Raw genomic sequence first — 18203 nt, forward strand, 5'->3', positions numbered from 1 at the left:
CAACAAGATACAATCACAGACTTGACACCACATGAGGAATAAAATACATACTGGGGAAACAGCCACAAGAGACAACACAACACAAGAGAGGGACACTAAGGGAAAACTAAACTCTATGGGAAAGGGTACCTAAACACCACACACAAGGAAACAACGGGAAAATACAACAAAAATGAAACTTCACTAAAGTCTCTGGAGCTTGAAAAAGGCGACTGGACTTCTTTTTGTTTCTTGAAGACGTTTCACCTCTCATCCGAAAGGCTTCTTCAGTTCTCAACCAAATGGTGGAGAGACCCAGGTATTTAAACCCCTGTGGGCGTAGTCCCCTGGAGGTGGTTATGACCCTCTATTGATCATGTGCTTGAACACATGTGCCCAGGTGTGAAGGGGGCGTGGGTCATATTTAATCAGTGGTTTCAGTTGAAACCAACTTAGGACTCCGCTCCATTGTTTCCTGTGGCCTATTGAGGTCACTGGAACAAAGGTGTGAATGGGGGTTGAGACGTCTGGGAAGGGAGCTCAGGACAGCACTGTAAGCGGGGGAAAGTTGGTGACATAATCCACCTCCTCTGTTCAATGATGGTTGTTCACAGTGGACATAGATGGCTTCTTTCACTCCTCTTTCAAACCATCTGTTTTCCCTGTCCAAAATGTGGACATTGGCATCCTCAAAAGAGTGCCCTTTTTCCTTCAGATGCAGATGTACTGCTGAATCTTGTCCTGTCGAAGTGGCTCTTCTATGTTGTGCCATTCGTTTGTGAAGAGGCTGTTTGGTTTCACCAATGTAGAGGTCCGAGCACTCTTCACTGCACTGAACAGCATACACTACATCGCTGATCTTGTGTTTGGCGGGTTTGTCCTTGGGATGAACCAGTTTTTGTCTTAGGGTGTGACTTGGTTTGAAGTATACTGAGATGTCATGCTTGGAGAAAATTCTTCTGAGTTTCTCTGACAAGCCTGACACATATGGGATGACAATGTTGTTCCTCTTGTCCTTCCCATTCTCTGTAGTTTGTGTTTGGCCTTCATTCCTGTGCATCTTAGCTGATTTGATGAAGGCCCAGTTGGGGTAACCGCATGTTTTGAGGGCTTTCTTAATGTGTGTGTGTTCCTTATGCTTCCCTTCTGCCTTAGAGGGAACACTTTCCGCACGGTGTTGTAGGGTCCTGATCACCCCAAGTTTGTGTTCCAGAGGGTGGTGGGAGTCAAAGAGGAGATACTGGTCTGTGTGTGTGGGCTTCCGGTAAACTTCAATGTTGAGGCTTCCATCTTCCTCGATAAGCACCGCACAGTCCAGGAATGGTAACTTGTTATCTCTGGTGTCCTCCCTGGTAAAACGTATGTATTTATCCACTGAGTTAATGTGACGAGTGAAGGCTTCTACTTCTTGGGTTTTGATTTTGACCCAGGTGTCATCTACATATCTGTACCAGTGGCTAGGTGCCATCCCTTTGAAAGAACCAAGAGCTTTACTTTCCACTTCCTCCATGTAAAGGTTGGCTACAATGGGAGACACTGGGGAGCCCATGGCACATCCATGCTTCTGTCTGTAGAATACTTATGAGGTCTTGAGACGTGATCCCACAAGCAACTACAAGAAAAAAGTTGTTTGCTGCCTGCAACAACTTGAAAAGGAAAAAGCCATTGACCGCCCCACTTACTACCGCCTGTACCCTGGAGAAGCCACTCCATGCATTTATGGACTCCCAAAGATCCACAAAGAAGGAGTCCCACTTCGACCCATTATCAGCAGTATAAACTCGGTCACCTACAACATTTCCAAACACCTCGCCACCATCTTATCACCGCTTGTTGGCATCACACCCCACCACATTGAAAACTCTACAGATTTTACTAACAAGGTCCAGAATCTTGTACTGGATCCAGATGAAACCATGGTGTCCTTTGATGTGGTTTCACTTTTCACTTGCATACCTACAACTGAGGCAGTGGAGACCGTCAGAAGACGACTACAGGAAGACGATTCCTTACTGAACAGAACCAGCTTCACCCCAGATCAGATTTGTGCACTTTTAGATCTCTGCCTTACCACAACATATTTTAAATACAATGATGGATTCTACAGACAGAAGCATGGATGTGCCATGGGCTCCCCAGTGTCTCCCATTGTAGCCAACCTTTACATGGAGGAAGTGGAAAGTAAAGCTCTTGGTTCTTTCAAAGGGATGGCACCTAGCCACTGGTACAGATATGTAGATGACACCTGGGTCAAAATCAAAACCCAAGAAGTAGAAGCCTTCACTCGTCACATTAACTCAGTGGATAAATACATACGTTTTACCAGGGAGGACACCAGAGATAACAAGTTACCATTCCTGGACTGTGCGGTGCTTATCGAGGAAGATGGAAGCCTCAACATTGAAGTTTACCGGAAGCCCACACACACAGACCAGTATCTCCTCTTTGACTCCCACCACCCTCTGGAACACAAACTTGGGGTGATCAGGACCCTACAACACCGTGCGGAAAGTGTTCCCTCTAAGGCAGAAGGGAAGCATAAGGAACACACACACATTAAGAAAGCCCTCAAAACATGCGGTTACCCCAACTGGGCCTTCATCAAATCAGCTAAGATGCACAGGAATGAAGGCCAAACACAAACTACAGAGAATGGGAAGGACAAGAGGAACAACATTGTCATCCCATATGTGTCAGGCTTGTCAGAGAAACTCAGAAGAATTTTCTCCAAGCATGACATCTCAGTATACTTCAAACCAAGTCACACCCTAAGACAAAAACTGGTTCATCCCAAGGACAAACCCGCCAAACACAAGATCAGCGATGTAGTGTATGCTGTTCAGTGCAGTGAAGAGTGCTCGGACCTCTACATTGGTGAAACCAAACAGCCTCTTCACAAACGAATGGCACAACATAGAAGAGCCACTTCGACAGGACAAGATTCAGCAGTACATCTGCATCTGAAGGAAAAAGGGCACTCTTTTGAGGATGCCAATGTCCACATTTTGGACAGGGAAAACAGATGGTTTGAAAGAGGAGTGAAAGAAGCCATCTATGTCCACTGTGAACAACCATCATTGAACAGAGGAGGTGGATTACGTCACCAACTTTCCCCCGCTTACAGTGCTGTCCTGAGCTCCCTTCCCAGACGTCTCAACCCCCATTCACACCTTTGTTCCAGTGACCTCAATAGGCCACAGGAAACAATGGAGCGGAGTCCTAAGTTGGTTTCAACTGAAACCACTGATTAAATATGACCCACGCCCCCTTCACACCTGGGCACATGTGTTCAAGCACATGATCAATAGAGGGTCATAACCACCTCCAGGGGACTACGCCCACAGGGGTTTAAATACCTGGGTCTCTCCACCATTTGGTTGAGAACTGAAGAAGCCTTTCGGATGAGAGGTGAAACGTCTTCAAGAAACAAAAAGAAGTCCAGTCGCCTTTTTCAAGCTCCAGAGACTACTATGACCTGGATAACTGAGAATCTACACAGACAAACTTCACTAAAAGAACTTAAAACACTGGGCCACCAGCTCAGGACCATGAAAGCTAGCCCATGTGCATCACCTACTTTTACCGTGCTACCTTTACATGGAAGAGGTAACCAGGTGTCAAACAGTAGTGATGCTAATTGTCAGCATTTGTAAAAAGATTATTTATAGCATCAAATGAGAGATGATACTGTCTTTATGTGCATAAAATAGTTAACATTCTGTTTCCCACTCAGGTGTACACTGTGACAAGTGCAGCCCTGGTTTCTATGGTGATCTGACATTACCAGGTACTGTCTGTAAAGAATGTCCCTGCAACAACAACATCAACCCAGATGATCGCAACTCCTGTGACAGTGCAACAGGAGAGTGTCTACGCTGCCTTTACAACACAATGGGACTCCACTGCCAAAAATGTAAACCTGGCTACTATGGCAATGCCCTGGCCCGGGAATGCAAAGGTGATAGCAAAAACAGACAAACAAATCATCCATCCATCTCCACTTATCCAAAATCTCCTCAGGGCATCTAAGTAGTTATTCTTGCATCCTGTAGTCTCTTTTTTGGTGGAACGTGCAGTCTTTACTCAGCTGGGCTTGTTCAAGAAAACCTCCACTTGGCAGCAACTAAAAGGCATTCTGATCAGGTGCCCAAGCTACTCCAGCAGGCTTCTTTCAGTTTAGAGCTCTTTGACTATCTGTACTGAGCCTTTATTTATTTTTTTTTGTTACTAACAAGAGCTCACAGGCTCGTTACTTTAGGTTTAATGTGTCTGAGAGAATTTTGCATTTACAGTCACTGCACCATCAAGCATCAAACGATCTGAGCCTAAATGGAGGAACAATAACACATAACAGACAATCCTATTGGCGTATCCTCCATCACTGGGGCTTATCCACATACAAAGAGATTAAACATGCAAAACCATATATCATGTATCCTTTATAGCACTATAATCAGGGGTTACAGTCAGCCAGACTGATGTTCGTAAGTTGTGCTCGCAGTACTTCCAGAATCTTTGTTAGCGCTACTGAAGAGGAGTGAGCATAAACGGAATAACATGTGGCAGATAATTTTAAATGCAACCTGTAGACCGCAGGGTAATTTCTGATCTTAAATCTGAAGCTGATTAAATGCAAGGGTACAGCAAAACACTATCAAGGAGCGCTCCGGCCTGCTCACTAGAAAAGAAATCCAGACCCTGGGTCCTATCGGGTTCTCAGGCTATTAAGCTCTTTGAGGTCCCTTCCTGAGGTGAGAAGAGTACAGGGACCCTCTCACCAGGAATTGTGATATACTCACTAGAATAGGATCTTTAAGCTCTGAGCAGAACCCCTATCCCACTTGTCTACAAGGTAGAGCAGAAAGGTCACCTCTCTCCCCCAGAGACTGGCTAAGGTTACCAATTTCAAAACACTTCCTCCCACAGACCCACAGGGCAACAAATGACCAGAGGGAAAAACTCAACACTCAAGAAAAGCCCTTTAGAGAGACAATTCCTCTCTTATTTATTAATAAAAAAGAGATAAGATTACAATGAAAAAGCACTTACTATTAAGAAGGCTTGACAGTCACAGATAGAATATCCCAAAAGGGAAAAATGAATAAATCCAAAGGAGCTCCTCTCCTAACTATTACACTTCTCTAGCTGACTACTCACACACTCACACACAGAACTTCCCACTTTTCGTTGCTCCCCCCTCTTCCGCATACAGTTGGTTTTTATAGAGATGTCTCCTCCTTCTTTTTTGCGGCAACACATACATAAAAGGGTTACATGGGGTATATATACAGTGTATCACAAAAGTGAGTACACCCCTCAGCCCTCTCATTTCTGCAGATATTTAAGTATATCTTTTCATGGGACAACACTGACAAAATGACACTTTGGCACAATGAAAAGTAGTCTATGTGCAGCTTATATAACAGTGTAAATTTATTCTTCCCTCAAAATAACTCAATATACAGCCATTAATGTCTAAACCAGTGGCAACAAAAGTGAGTACACCCCGAAGAGACTACACCTGTAAATGTCCAAATTGAGCACTGCTTGTCATTTCCCGTCCAAAATGTCATGTGACTCGTTAGTGTTACTAGGTCTCAGGTGTGCATAGGGAACAGGTGTGTTCAGAAGGTTTTTTTTTATTGCCATATGGGTGAACAGGTTCACAGCATTAGGAAATTGCTGCGGTACTTCGTGCTTACAGAAAAAACAAATAAGTATAAAAACTATAAGACAATATACAAGTATACAAATTGCAAATATACAAAGATATTAGTACTATAACTATAACACAATATTACAAAATTACAAAATATACAGTGCAGAGTAATATGTACATCAGTGCAATCAGACAGGTGCATTAACATAGGGTCATCATCGTTTGTGGAGGGTGGTGGTAACAGTCTTAGGGTTATTGTTCATGAGTCCAACAGCAGAGGGGAAGAAACTGTTCTTATGGTGGGAGGTTCTGGTCCGTATGGACCGTAGCCTCCTGCCTGAGGGGAGAGGGTCAAAAAGTCTGTGCCCAGGGTGAGAGTGGTCGGCTGTGATCTGACCTGCAAGCCTCAGTGTCCTGGAGGTGTACAGGTCCTGGAGAGATAGGAGGTTACAGCCAATCACCTTCTCCGAGGTGATTGGCTGACATTCTTCCCCAGCCTCACGTGCTGCTTCCTGTTCGTCAGGAAGTCAATGATCCACCTGCAGATGGGATCAGGCACGTTCATCTGGGACAGCTTGTCTTGGAGGAGATCAGGGATGATGGTGTTGAAGGCAGAGCTGAAGTCCACAAACAGGATCCTGGCGTAGGTTCCCTGGGAGTCCAGATGCTGTAGGATGAAGTGCAGAGTCAGGTTGATGGCGTCGTCCACAGAATAGAATAGAATAGAATAGAATGCCTTTATTGTCATTATAAACCTGTTGGCTCTGTAGGCAAACTGCAGGGGGTCCAGAAGGGGGGCTGTGAGGGACTTGAGGTGGGACAGCACCAGACGCTCAAATGACTTCATGACCACAGAAGTCAGTGCCACAGGTCTGTAGTCATTTAGTCCAGTGATCCTTGGCTTCTTGGGGACAGGAACAATGGTAGCAGTTTTAAAGCAGACAGGCACGTAGCAAGCCTCCAGTGAGGATTTTGTAGTACAGCTCTCACACTCTCTCATACTGGTCACTGAAAGTTCCAACATGGCAAAGAACTCTCTGAGGATCTTAAAAACAAAAAAAACCAAAAAGGTTCTATCTGCAAAATCAAGCTTTAACTTGGTATTATAAGATTCTATTATTTAGTATCTCAAAACTGGTCAGAATTCAATTCAATTTTATTTATATAGCGCCAAATTACAACAAACAGTCGCCTCCTGGCACTTTGTATTGTGGGTAAAGACCCTACAATAATACAGAGAAAACCCAACAGTCAAAACGACCCCCTATGAGCAGCACTTGGTGACGGTGGGAAGGAAAAACTCCCTTTTAACAGGAAGAAACCTCCAGCAGAAACAGGCTCAGGGAGGGGGGGTCATCTGCCGCGACCGGTTGGCCTGAGGGGAGAGAAAAAAACATGCTGTGGAAGAGAGCCAGAGGTTAATAACAATTAATGATTAAATGCAGAGTGGAGTATAAACAAAGTAAATAAGGTGAATGGAAAGAAACTGTGCATTATGGGAACCCCCCAGCAGCCTAGGCCTATAGCAGCATAACCAACTAAGGGATGGTTCAGGGTCACCTGATCCAGCCCTAACTATAAGCTTGATCAAAAAGTAAAGTTTTAAGCCTAAGCTTAAAAATAGAGAGGGTGTCTGTCTCCCCAATCCAAGCTGGGAGCTGGTTCCACAGAAGAGGGGCCTGAAAGCTGAAGGCTCTGCCTCCCATTCTACTCTTAAGTATCCTAGGAACCACAAGTAAGCCAGCAGTCTGAGAGCAAAGTGCTCTATTTGGGTGATATGGGACTATGAGGTCTTTAAGATAAGATGGGGCCTGATTATTCAAGACCTTGTAGGTGAGGAGAAGGATTTTAAGTTCTATTCTGGATTTAACAGATTTAACAATGAAGAGAAGCCAATATGGGAGAAATCTGCTCTCTCTTTCTAGTCCCTGTCAGTACTCTAGCTGCAGCATTTTGGATCAGCTGAAGGCTTTTCAGGGAGCTTTTAGGACAGCCTGATAATAATGAATTACAATAGTCCAGCCTAGAAGTAATAAATGCATGAATTAGCTTTGCAGCATCACTCTGAGAAAGGATGTTTCTAATTTTAGAAACATGTATGTACACATATTTGTTTAATATGTGCATTGAAGGACATATTCTGGTCAAAAAGGACTCCAAGATTTCTCACAGTGTTACTGGAGGCCAAAGTAATGCCATCCAGAGTAAGTATCTGGTTTGACACCATGTTTCTAATATTTGTGGGGCTGAGTACAAGAACTTCAGTTTGATCTGAATTTAGAAGCAGGAAATTAGAGGTCATCCAGGCCTTAATGTCTTTAAGACATTCCTGCAGTTTAACTAATTGATGTGTGTCATCTGGCTTCATTGATAGGTAAAGCTGAGTATCATCTGCATAACCATGAAAATTGATGCAGTGCTTTCTAATAATACTACCTAAGGGAAGCATGTATAATGTAAATAGAATTGGTCCTAGCACAGAACCCTGTGGAACTCCATAATTAACCTTAGTGTATGAAGAAGACTCCCCATTTACATGAACAAATTGGAGTCTATTAGATAAATATGATTCAAACCACTGCAGTGCAGTACCTTTAATACCTATAGTATGCTCTAATCTCTGTAATAAAATGTTATGGTCAACAGTATCAAAAGCTGCACTGAGGTCCAACAGGACAAGAACAGAGATGAGTCCACTGTCAGAGGCTGTAAGAAGATCATTTGTAACCTTCACTAATGCTGTTTCTGTACTGTGATGAATTCTGAAACTCTTCAAATAAACCGTTCCTCTGCAGATGATGAGTTAGCTGTTTTACAACTACTCTTTCAAGAATCTTTGAGAGAAAAGGAAGGTTGGAGATTGGCCTATAATTAGCTAAGACAGCTGTGTCAGTGATGGCTTTGAAGTTAACTCCAAAAGATCAATTGGAGTGAAAGAGTCTAAACAAATACCAGCAGTGCTGAAAGCAGCCGAACATGAAGATAAATCTTTGAGATGGTTATGAATATTTTTTTCTCTAATGTCTAAAATTTTAATTGTAAAGAAATCCATGAAGTCACTACTAGTGACTTCATGGATTTCTGACAAAACAAAAATATAATATCTTCCAGAATGCTCCTGTGATCGACAGGGGACTCAGGTGACTCAGTGTCCTCTGGAGAGTCCCTGTTTCTGTGATCCAACAACAGGACAATGTCCCTGCAGGACAGGGGTGATGGGCAACCTTTGTGACGAATGTGAGGACGGATACTGGAACTTGCATGGAGCCTCAGGATGTCGGCGCTGCAGCTGTGATCCAGTTAACTCTTTAACCAACATCTGCAACAAGGCAAGAGCTCCACCAAGAGACTGACCACATGGTTCAGTATTTATTTGGTGTTTAAGATGTGAGACTGTTATTCTGTGTTAGTTACCTCTCACCTCAGAACTCTCATTGTGTTCATGACCAGATCAGGGTTAGTTTGATTTATAATGAAAAACATTAAATTATAATGGCTTATATTAGATGATGATGGTAAAAAATTTCCTGAATGTGCTGCAACATATTCAGGTGACCGGACAGTGTCAATGCCATCCAGAGTTTGGAGGAAGGCAGTGTGATGAATGCGGAGAAAATTATTTTGGGAATCCAGACCTGCAGTGTATCCGTGAGTGAAACTCTGTTTGCTTTTAAGTGGACTATTCTTTTTTTTATTTACTGACATATATCACCTGTTCCAGTGGTATATGTTCAAAACATGACCAAAGTTTCAAATAATGAAATCAGTGGACCAAAAGCTCATTTGGTTTTTCACACTTTTTTATACTCTTTGAGCTCTTTGATGTCCTTATATGATCATAGAGGATCAAAGAGGTAAACTCCAAGCACAATATTCCTTCCTACCTGCTCTGTCTGAACTAAAAAGTTTGAATAGTTCTGCATATTGAACACACATTTCATGGGGAGAGGGGAACACAGGGTGACATATACGAGGAATGTGCATATAAGTGGACTACATCTTATGCAGAATGTGCAACCTGAAAGAGTGTAAAGTGGTGGCATGGAAGAATGTAGCTAGACACCATTGGATGGTAGTCTGTTGGATGAGTTTGGAGAGGAAGTGAGTGAAGTTAAAAGCAAAGATTAAATGGTGGAAGTTGAAGGTGGGTGGTAGGTAAGAGATGCCAGATGATTGGGAAAGTACAGCTGTAGTGCTGAGGGACACTGCCAAGAAGGTGTTTCATGTATCCTGTGGACAGAGGAAAGAGGACAAGGAGACTTGGTGGTGGAATGAGGAATTCAACCCTCCAAAGCAACAGGCAGTGTGTAAGAGAGATGAAGGCGAGAGTGCAGGAAGGGTGGAGTGGGTGAAGATGAGTGTCGGGGTGATTTAAGCGCCTTGATACAAATGTTTGTTATGATTTGCTGCTATATAAATAAATACATTTAATTTAATTAATTTAATTTAATGGATAGCAGCGAGAGTGAAAGAGAAGGCTTACAAGATGGTGTCATGTATGGTTTGGAGATGGTGTCAGCTCAGGTTGAGCAGTTTGGAGACATAGTCAGAGAGGTGAGGCTGAGATGGTTTGGATATGTGTAGAGGAGGGCTAATTGATATATTGGACAAGTGATGGAGAAGATGGAGCTGCCAGTAAGGAGGACAAAAGGAAGACCTCAGAGAAGATTTATGGATATAGTGAAGTAGGACATGTACAGGGTTGGTGCCACTGAGGATGATGCTAGGGATAGGGTGAAAGGGAGGCAGATGATCTGTTGTGGTGACCCCTAAAGAAGACGTAGAAGCACTGTACTACATATGAGCCCTCTTCTTTGTTTCCTAAGGAAGATGGACAACAGTGGATCCAGTTTCATTTTTTTTAAACCCTCATTTGCCCAGTATGAAGCTGGGTCTTCAGCTAGTCTGATGCTAGCAGACAAAGCTGAGTCAGTAACATATCACTGAAACATTTGTCTTATGTTGATAATTAGACTGAATGTTTGCGACAGATTTAAGCTGACCTGCTCTTTATTCTGTTAACTATTACAAACTGTTTATATAGCTGTGGTCAGAAGTTTCCATCATGTCATCATGGGCATGAATGTCAGTAATTTTGGGCTTTTAATTATTTCTTTTTCCAGGGCCGGATGATAAATCTTTAATGACTTTAAAAACAAGATTTGGGTGCACAAGTTTGAATTTATTTCTGATTTTCTCTCAATTTTCTCAAAAGTAAGTAACTATAGTAACAAAAGTAATCATATAGGCTCAAATACATGCATACACCCTACTAATATTTGGTTAAATGTCCCTTAACAAGTTGTACCTCAATCAGATGCTTTTGGTATCTATCAACAAGCTTCTGGCATAATTCCGGCTAGCTGTTTGACCACTCTTCTTGGCAGAATTGGTGGAGTTAATATAAATTGGTTGGTTTCCTGGCACAAACCTGGCTTTTAAGAGTAGCTCAATTTTCAGTAGGATTGAGATTAGGGCTTTAGGTGTCATGGTTGTGGGCCAGTGGCCCAGAGTCTTGAGTTCTTTTTTGTGTAGTTCCATTCTGTTGGGTGTTATTATTTAGATCCTCAGTTCATTACGGTTAGGTTTTCTGTTAGTTGTATGTTATTCTGGGTTTCTTGTATTAGGTTTGGGTGTTTAGTTCCACTTCCTGTTTTATTTTGATAGTGTCGTGTTCCTTGTGTGTTGTATTCAGTTTTTCTTCCCCCTGTCTCGTCTGCATAATTATGGTCAGCTGTTTTCCACCTGTTGTCACTCCCCTCATTAACCCTTGTGTATTTATTGTCTGCTCTTGTCTTTGTCCTTTGTCGGGTCCTAAGTTCTTGTACGTTTAGGTTAACGTTCGTGCAGAGTGTTTGTGAGTTTTCGAGTTTCTAGTTTTTCAAGTGTTTAGTCTTTGTGTAGCTGGCCCCTGTCCAGCTTTGTTTTATTGTGTTATTTTCAATAAAAGTTAAGCACAAATCTGCTCTCGCCTCACGTCCTGCTTTGAGGTCCTCTCTGCCCTGCCTGCAGCACCCAGCCGTGACATTAGGAATGCCATTTCAGAAGCTTAATGTAGCCTGCTTTATCCTTTCTAAAACCAATTTGCATGTGTTTTTGGGGTCATTGTCCTGTTGGAACACTAATTTGTGTCCTAGTTTCAACCATCTAGCTGTTGATCTGAGGTGAAGCTAAAAAATGTGGAGGTAGTCTTCCTTCTCCATTATTCCATCACCTTTCTGCAATGTACCAGTAACACTGGCAGCAAAACAACCCCAGAGCATGTGCTTTCACCACCATGTTTGGCAGCTGGTTCACACCTCTCTGCATGGATGCCCTCGCACACATTTGGCTGCCCGTGCTCCTGTATGCTTTTCCTCCTCTGGCTCTAATATCTCCCACTCTGTCCAGAGTGAGGGAACATTGCTACACACTGATTTTGATACCTCTGCTCTGACCAGCAATGCACTGGCTAGTGGAGATATATCAGCTTTTGTGCGGGCAGCCGTGGCAACTCTTGCTCCTGCTGTGGGGGGTGATTTTCCACCCACATCCAGAGCACCTGGCACTTTGGGCCTGGCACATGAGTGGGTCAATCTAAGCACGGTGGGCCTTCCCCAGAGGGTGATTAACACTATTCAATATGCTAGGGAATCCTCCACCTGGTTTTTTTTTACAGCTGTAAGTGGAGGGTGTTTGAGGACTGGTGCCATGATAAGGGTCACATTCCATTTCAGTGTCCAGTTGGCCTGATTCTGTCATTCCTACAGGACTTGATTGACAGTCAAAAAAGCATTTTCCACAGTTAGTGTACTTGGCTGCCATTGCTGCCTTCCACATGGGGTTTAGTGATAAAACGGTTAGCCAGCACCCTTTGGTTTGCTGCTTTATGAAGGGGGCCTGCAGGTTACTCTGTCTCCAGTCCACTGGCACGACCCTTGGGACTTAGCAGTGGTTTTGGGTGGGCTCCGTGGCCCTCTACTTGAACCTCTAAAGCAAGCTGATTTGAAACATCTTTCTTTGAAGACTGTGTTGCTGCTGGCTTTAGCCTCAGCTAAATGTGTTAGTGATATTCATGCTCTTTCAGCACATCATTCATGCACTCGGTTTGCCCAGGAGTAGGCTACTGTGGTGCTGATACCCAACCTGGCCTATATGCAGAGGTGGCAAAAGTACTGACATTCTGTACTTAAGTAGAAGTACAAGTACTTGTGTTAAAAAATACTTTGGTAAAAGTCAAAGTACTGGTTCAACTTCTTTACTTAAGTAAAAGTAAAAAAGTACAGGCTCTGAAATTTACTCAAAGTAAGAAAGTAAAAGTAGCTCTTTGGAGGACGTTTCTACCTGCTATTTTTGTGTAAAGCTAACTGAACCTCATTTTATATTATTGTAATAATATAAAATAATACATGTGAATGCAAACATTATTCCAATCTAAATTTTAATTCTAATGAATTCACTCAGCTTGAATCTGTTATGTAGGACACAAACTGTGAAAGGCAATTTAAACACAGCTCTATTCTCTGTGTCCTCCATAGTAGAGGGTGACTGTGCCTCCACCTGAACACCAACATGAGGATACTCAGGGGTTACAGTGGGATTCAGAAGGTGGAGGAACCCCAAGATCAGCTGTAGTAGCTCTGCATGGGGAGAAGAATCACAGCTTTCTATTGTAGCTGCAGTAAATGATGTTGGTGTGCAGGCTGTGATCAGCTGACCTGCTGCTGCTGCTCTGAGGTTTACTGCTCTGTGTGGATGAACTGGATTCACAAAGATGTAACCCAGTATTTCACAGCTCACTGAGCTGATCTCCATCCCCTACACTGACAGCATACAGGCTGTAGAAATGTTGGATTCAGTGAATGAATCTCAGCATCAGCAGCTTTGATTCAGACTCATCTCTGCTGCACTGATGTAACCTGTAACTCTGACCATGAACACAGCCTCTGTGCACCAACACAGAGCTTTACTGTAAATACAGTACAACAAGCTAACCTGTTTATTATGTACTAAACTGCAGTATTTTCATAGAATCTTTGAATAACACAAAGTCAGCATACTTCAGTTTGTTAGGGTTAGGGTTAGATTTAAAGGTAAGGCACTCCTTACCTTTAAATCTAACCTCTCTTCTTCCTCTCCTCTGCTGCTTGCTGTGAGAGCGTCTCTTACACACTGTCCGAATAAGAATAAGACTGAGAGCAACATGGATCTGGCAAACTGGGCCTTCACCATCATTGATCGAATTTTTTCCACTATGAAAATGGAGAAGTGCTTGTAATGTGGTGGTGGGTCAGTCATGGCATATCCATAGAGGGATGCACAAACTTCTACAGGCTAGGCAAATTTCAGAAAATTTTGGCAATTAAAAAAAAAAAAAAATAGACTAGCCTGCCACGTCATTTTTTCACTTTGATTTTCGGGGTGTCTTTGACTTCAGCCCTCTAGAGGTTGATCATTTTCATTTTCATCCAATGATGTGGCATCCTTTCATTACCCGGTCCATGTCAGTATATACAGTTGTGTTCAAAGTAATAGCAGTCCAACATGACGAACCAGATCAATCAATATTTTTGGTAGAAATCATATTACTACATGGCAAATAATTTACCGGTAGGTGTAGTAGAGTCATAGAAAACCAACAGACCCAACATTCATGAGATGCATGCTCCTGAGTCTGTGTAATGAATAATTAATTGAAAGGGGCGTGTTCAAAAAAATAGCAGTATAGAGTCCAATCAGTGAGGTCATTCATTATGTGAAAAAACAGGCGTCAATCAGGTGGCTCTTATTTAAGAATGAAGCCAACACGTTGTACATGCATTTCTCACTAAAAACCTGAGAAAAATGGGCCGTTCCAGACATTGTTCAAAAGAACAGCGTTCTTTGAATAAAATGTTGATTGGAGAGGGGAAAACATATAAAAAAGTGCAGAAAACAATAGGCTGCTCGGCTAAAATGATCTCCAATGCTCTAAAATGGAAAGCAAAGCCAGAGAGATGTGGAGGAAAACAGAAGACTACCATTCAAATGGATCGAAGAATACCCAGGATGCGAAAGACTCAGCCAATGATCAGCTCCAGGGTGATCAGAGACAGTCTGATGTTACCTGTGAGTACTTTGACAATTAGAAGACACCTGTGTGAGGCTAATCTGTCGGTAAGAAGCCCCCATAAAGTCCCACTGGCATGTGCTGAAGAGGTGGCAATTTGCCAAAGAACACATTGACTGGCCTGTAGAGAAATGTAGAAACATTTTGTGGACTGATGAAAGTAAGATTGTTCTTTTTGGGTCCAAGGGCCCCATACAGTTTGTCAGACGACCCCTAAACACTGAATTCAATCCACAGTACACAGTGAATCATGGTGGTGCAAGCATCATGATAGTTGAATGTTTCTTTTACTGTGGTGTCGGGCCTATTTATCACATACCAGGGATCATGGATCAGTTTTCATATAGCAAAATACTTGAAGATGTCATGTTGCCTTATGCTGAAGAGGAAATGCCCTTGAAATGGGTGTTTCAACAAAACAAAGACCCCAAACACACCAGTAAGCGAGCAGTATCTTGGGTCCAGACTAACAAAATTAAAGTTATGGAGTGGTCAGCCCAATCCCTGGACCTTAATCCAATAGAAAACTTGTAGGGTGACATCAAAAATGCTGTTTCTGATGCAAAACCAAGAAATGCAGAGGAAGTGTGGAAAGTTGTCAAATCATCCTGGGCTGGAATACCTGTTCACAGGTGCCAGAAGTTGGTCGACTCCATGCAACACAGATTCAATTCAATTCAATTTATATAGCGCCAAATCACAACAAACAGTCGCCTCAAGGCGCTTTGTATTATAGGTAAAGACCCTCCAATAATACAGAGAAAACCCAACAGTCTAAACGACCCCCTATGAGCAGCACTTGGTGACAGTGGGAAGGAAAAACTCCCTTTAAACAGGAAGAAACCTCCAGCAGAACCAGGCTCAGAGAGGGGCAGTCATCTGCCGCGACCGGTTGGGCTGAGGGGAGAGAAAAAAAGACATGCTGTGGAAGCGAGCCAGAGATTAATAACAATTAATGATTAAATGCAGAGTGGAGTATAAACAAAGTAAATAAGGTGAATGGAAAGAAACAGTGCATTATGGGAACCCCCCAGCAGCCTAGGCCTATAGCATCATAACTAAGGGAGGGTTCAGAGTCACCTGATCCAGCCCTAACTATAAGCTTGATCAAAAAGTAAAGTTTTAAGCCTAATCTTAAAAATAGAGAGGGTGTCTGTCTCCTGAATCCAAACTGGGAGCTGGTTCCACAGAAGAGGGGCCTGCCTACCATTCTACTCTTAAGTATCCTAGGAACCACAAGTAAGCCAGCAGTCTGAGAGCAAAGTGCTCTATTTGAGTGATATGGGACTATAAGGTCTTTGAGATAAGATGGGGCCTGATTGTATGTGAGGAGAAGGATTTTAAGTTCTATTCTGGATTTAACAGGGAGCCAATGAAGAGAAGCCAATATGGGAGAAATCTGCTCTCTCTTTCTAGTCCCTGTCAGTACTCTAGCTGCAGCATTTTGGATCAGCTGAAGGCTTTTCAGGGAGCTTTTAGGACAGCCTGATCATAATGAATTATAATAGTCCAGCCTAGAAGTAATAAATGCATGAATTAGCTTTGCAGCATCACTCTGAGAAAGGATGTTTCTAATTTTAGAAATATTGTGCAAATGCAAAAAAGCAGTCCTGCATATTCATTTAATATGTGCATTGAAGGACATATCCTGGTCAAAAATGACTCCAAGATTTCTCATAGTGTTACTGGAGGCCAAAGTAATGCCATCCAGAGTAAGGATCTGGTTTGACACCATGTTTCTAAGATTTGTGGGGCCGAGTACAAGAACTTCAGTTTAATCTGAATTTAGAAGCAGGAAATTAGAGGTCATCCAGGCCTTAATGTCTTTAAGACATTCCTGCAGTTTAACTAATTGATGTGCGTCATCTGACTTCATTGATAGGTAAAGCTGAGTATCATCTGCATAACCATGAAAATTGATGCAGTGCTTTCTAATAATACTGCCTAAGGGAAGCATGTATAATGTAAATAGAATTGGTCTTAGCACAGAACCCTGTGGAACTCCATAATTAACCTTAGTGTGTGAAGAAGACTCCCCATTTACATGAACAAATTGGAGTCTATTAGATAAATATGATTCAAACCACTGCAGTGCAGTACCTTTAATACCTATAGTATGCTCTGATCTCTGTAATAAAATGTTATGATCAACAGTATCAAAGCTGCACTGAGGTCCAACAGGACAAGAACAGAGATGAGTCCACTGTCAGAGGCTGTAAGAAGATCATTGGTAACCTTCACTAATGCTGTTTCTGTACTGTGATGAATTCTGAAACCTGACTGAAACTCTTCAAATAAACCGTTCCTCTGCAGATGATCAGTTAGCTGTTTTACAACTACTCTTTCAAGAATCTTTGAGAGAAAAGGAAGGTTGGAGATTGGCCTATAATTAGCTAAGACAGCTGGGTCAGTGATGGCTTTTTAAGTAGAGGTTTAATTACGGCCAGCTTGAAGGCCTGTGGTACACAGCCAACTAATAAAGACAGATTGATCATTTTTAAGATTGAAGCATCAATAATTGGAAAGACTTTTTTGAACAGTATAGTAGGAATGGGATCTAATAAACATGTTGCTGGTTTGGAGGAAGTAACTATTGAAGTTAACTCTGAAAAATCAACTGGAGCGAAAGAGTCTAAACAAATACCAGCAGTGCTGAAAGCAGCCGAACATGAAGAATAATCTTTGAGATGGTTATGAATAATTTTTTCTCGAATGTCTAAAATTTTATTTGTAAAGAAATCCATGAAGTCACTACTAGTTAACGTGAAAGGAATACTTGGCTCTACAGAGCTCTGACTCTTTGTCAGCCTGGCTACAGTGCTGAAAAAAAACCTGGGGTTGTTCTTATTTTCTTCAATTAATGATGAGTAGTAAGATGTCCTAGCTTTACGGAGGGCTTTTTTATAGAGCAACAAACTCTTTTTCCAGGCTAAATGAGCATCTTCTAATTTAGTGAGACGCCATTCCCTCTCCAGCTTTCGGGTTATCTGCTTTAAGCTGTGTGTTTGCGAATTATACCACAGAGTCAGGCACTTCTGATTTGAAGCTTTCCTTTTCAGAGGAAAGCTTCTGAAAAGGGTTAGGGTTAGGGTTAGGAATTAGATCCTTAAACTTAGTTACAGAAAGACTTCTATTCTAATAAAACTTATTCCCCACAGCTGTGTAATCCATTAAAGTAAATGTAAATGTTACTAAGAAATGATCAGACAGGAGGGGGCTTTCAGGGAATACTGTTAAGTCTTCAGTTTCTATGCCATATGTCAGGACAAGATCCAGAGTATGATTAAAGTGGTGGGTGGGCTCCTTTACATTTTGAGAGAAGCCAATTGATTCTAACAATAGATTAAATGCAGTGTTGAGGCTGTCATTCTCAGCATCTACATGGATGTTAAAATCACCCACTATAATTATTTTATCTGAACTGAGCAATAAATCAGATAAAAAGTCTGAGAAATCAGACAGAAACTCTGAGTAAGG

General features: G+C 42.2%; 1 protein-coding gene across 1 annotated transcript in view; it reads left to right on the forward strand.

The window, feature by feature from the left end:
* Positions 1-18203, forward strand: part of lamb4 (laminin, beta 4) — a 146301-nt gene that overhangs the window by 92604 nt on the left and 35494 nt on the right. Inside the window, 3 exon segments of the mRNA XM_030731998.1 lie at positions 3713-3937; positions 8750-8967; positions 9190-9286. Coding sequence (XP_030587858.1) covers positions 3713-3937; positions 8750-8967; positions 9190-9286 — 540 coding nt within the window.

Source organism: Archocentrus centrarchus, chromosome 6, assembly GCF_007364275.1.
Source record: "Archocentrus centrarchus isolate MPI-CPG fArcCen1 chromosome 6, fArcCen1, whole genome shotgun sequence".
Classification (NCBI taxonomy): Eukaryota; Metazoa; Chordata; class Actinopteri; order Cichliformes; family Cichlidae; genus Archocentrus; species Archocentrus centrarchus.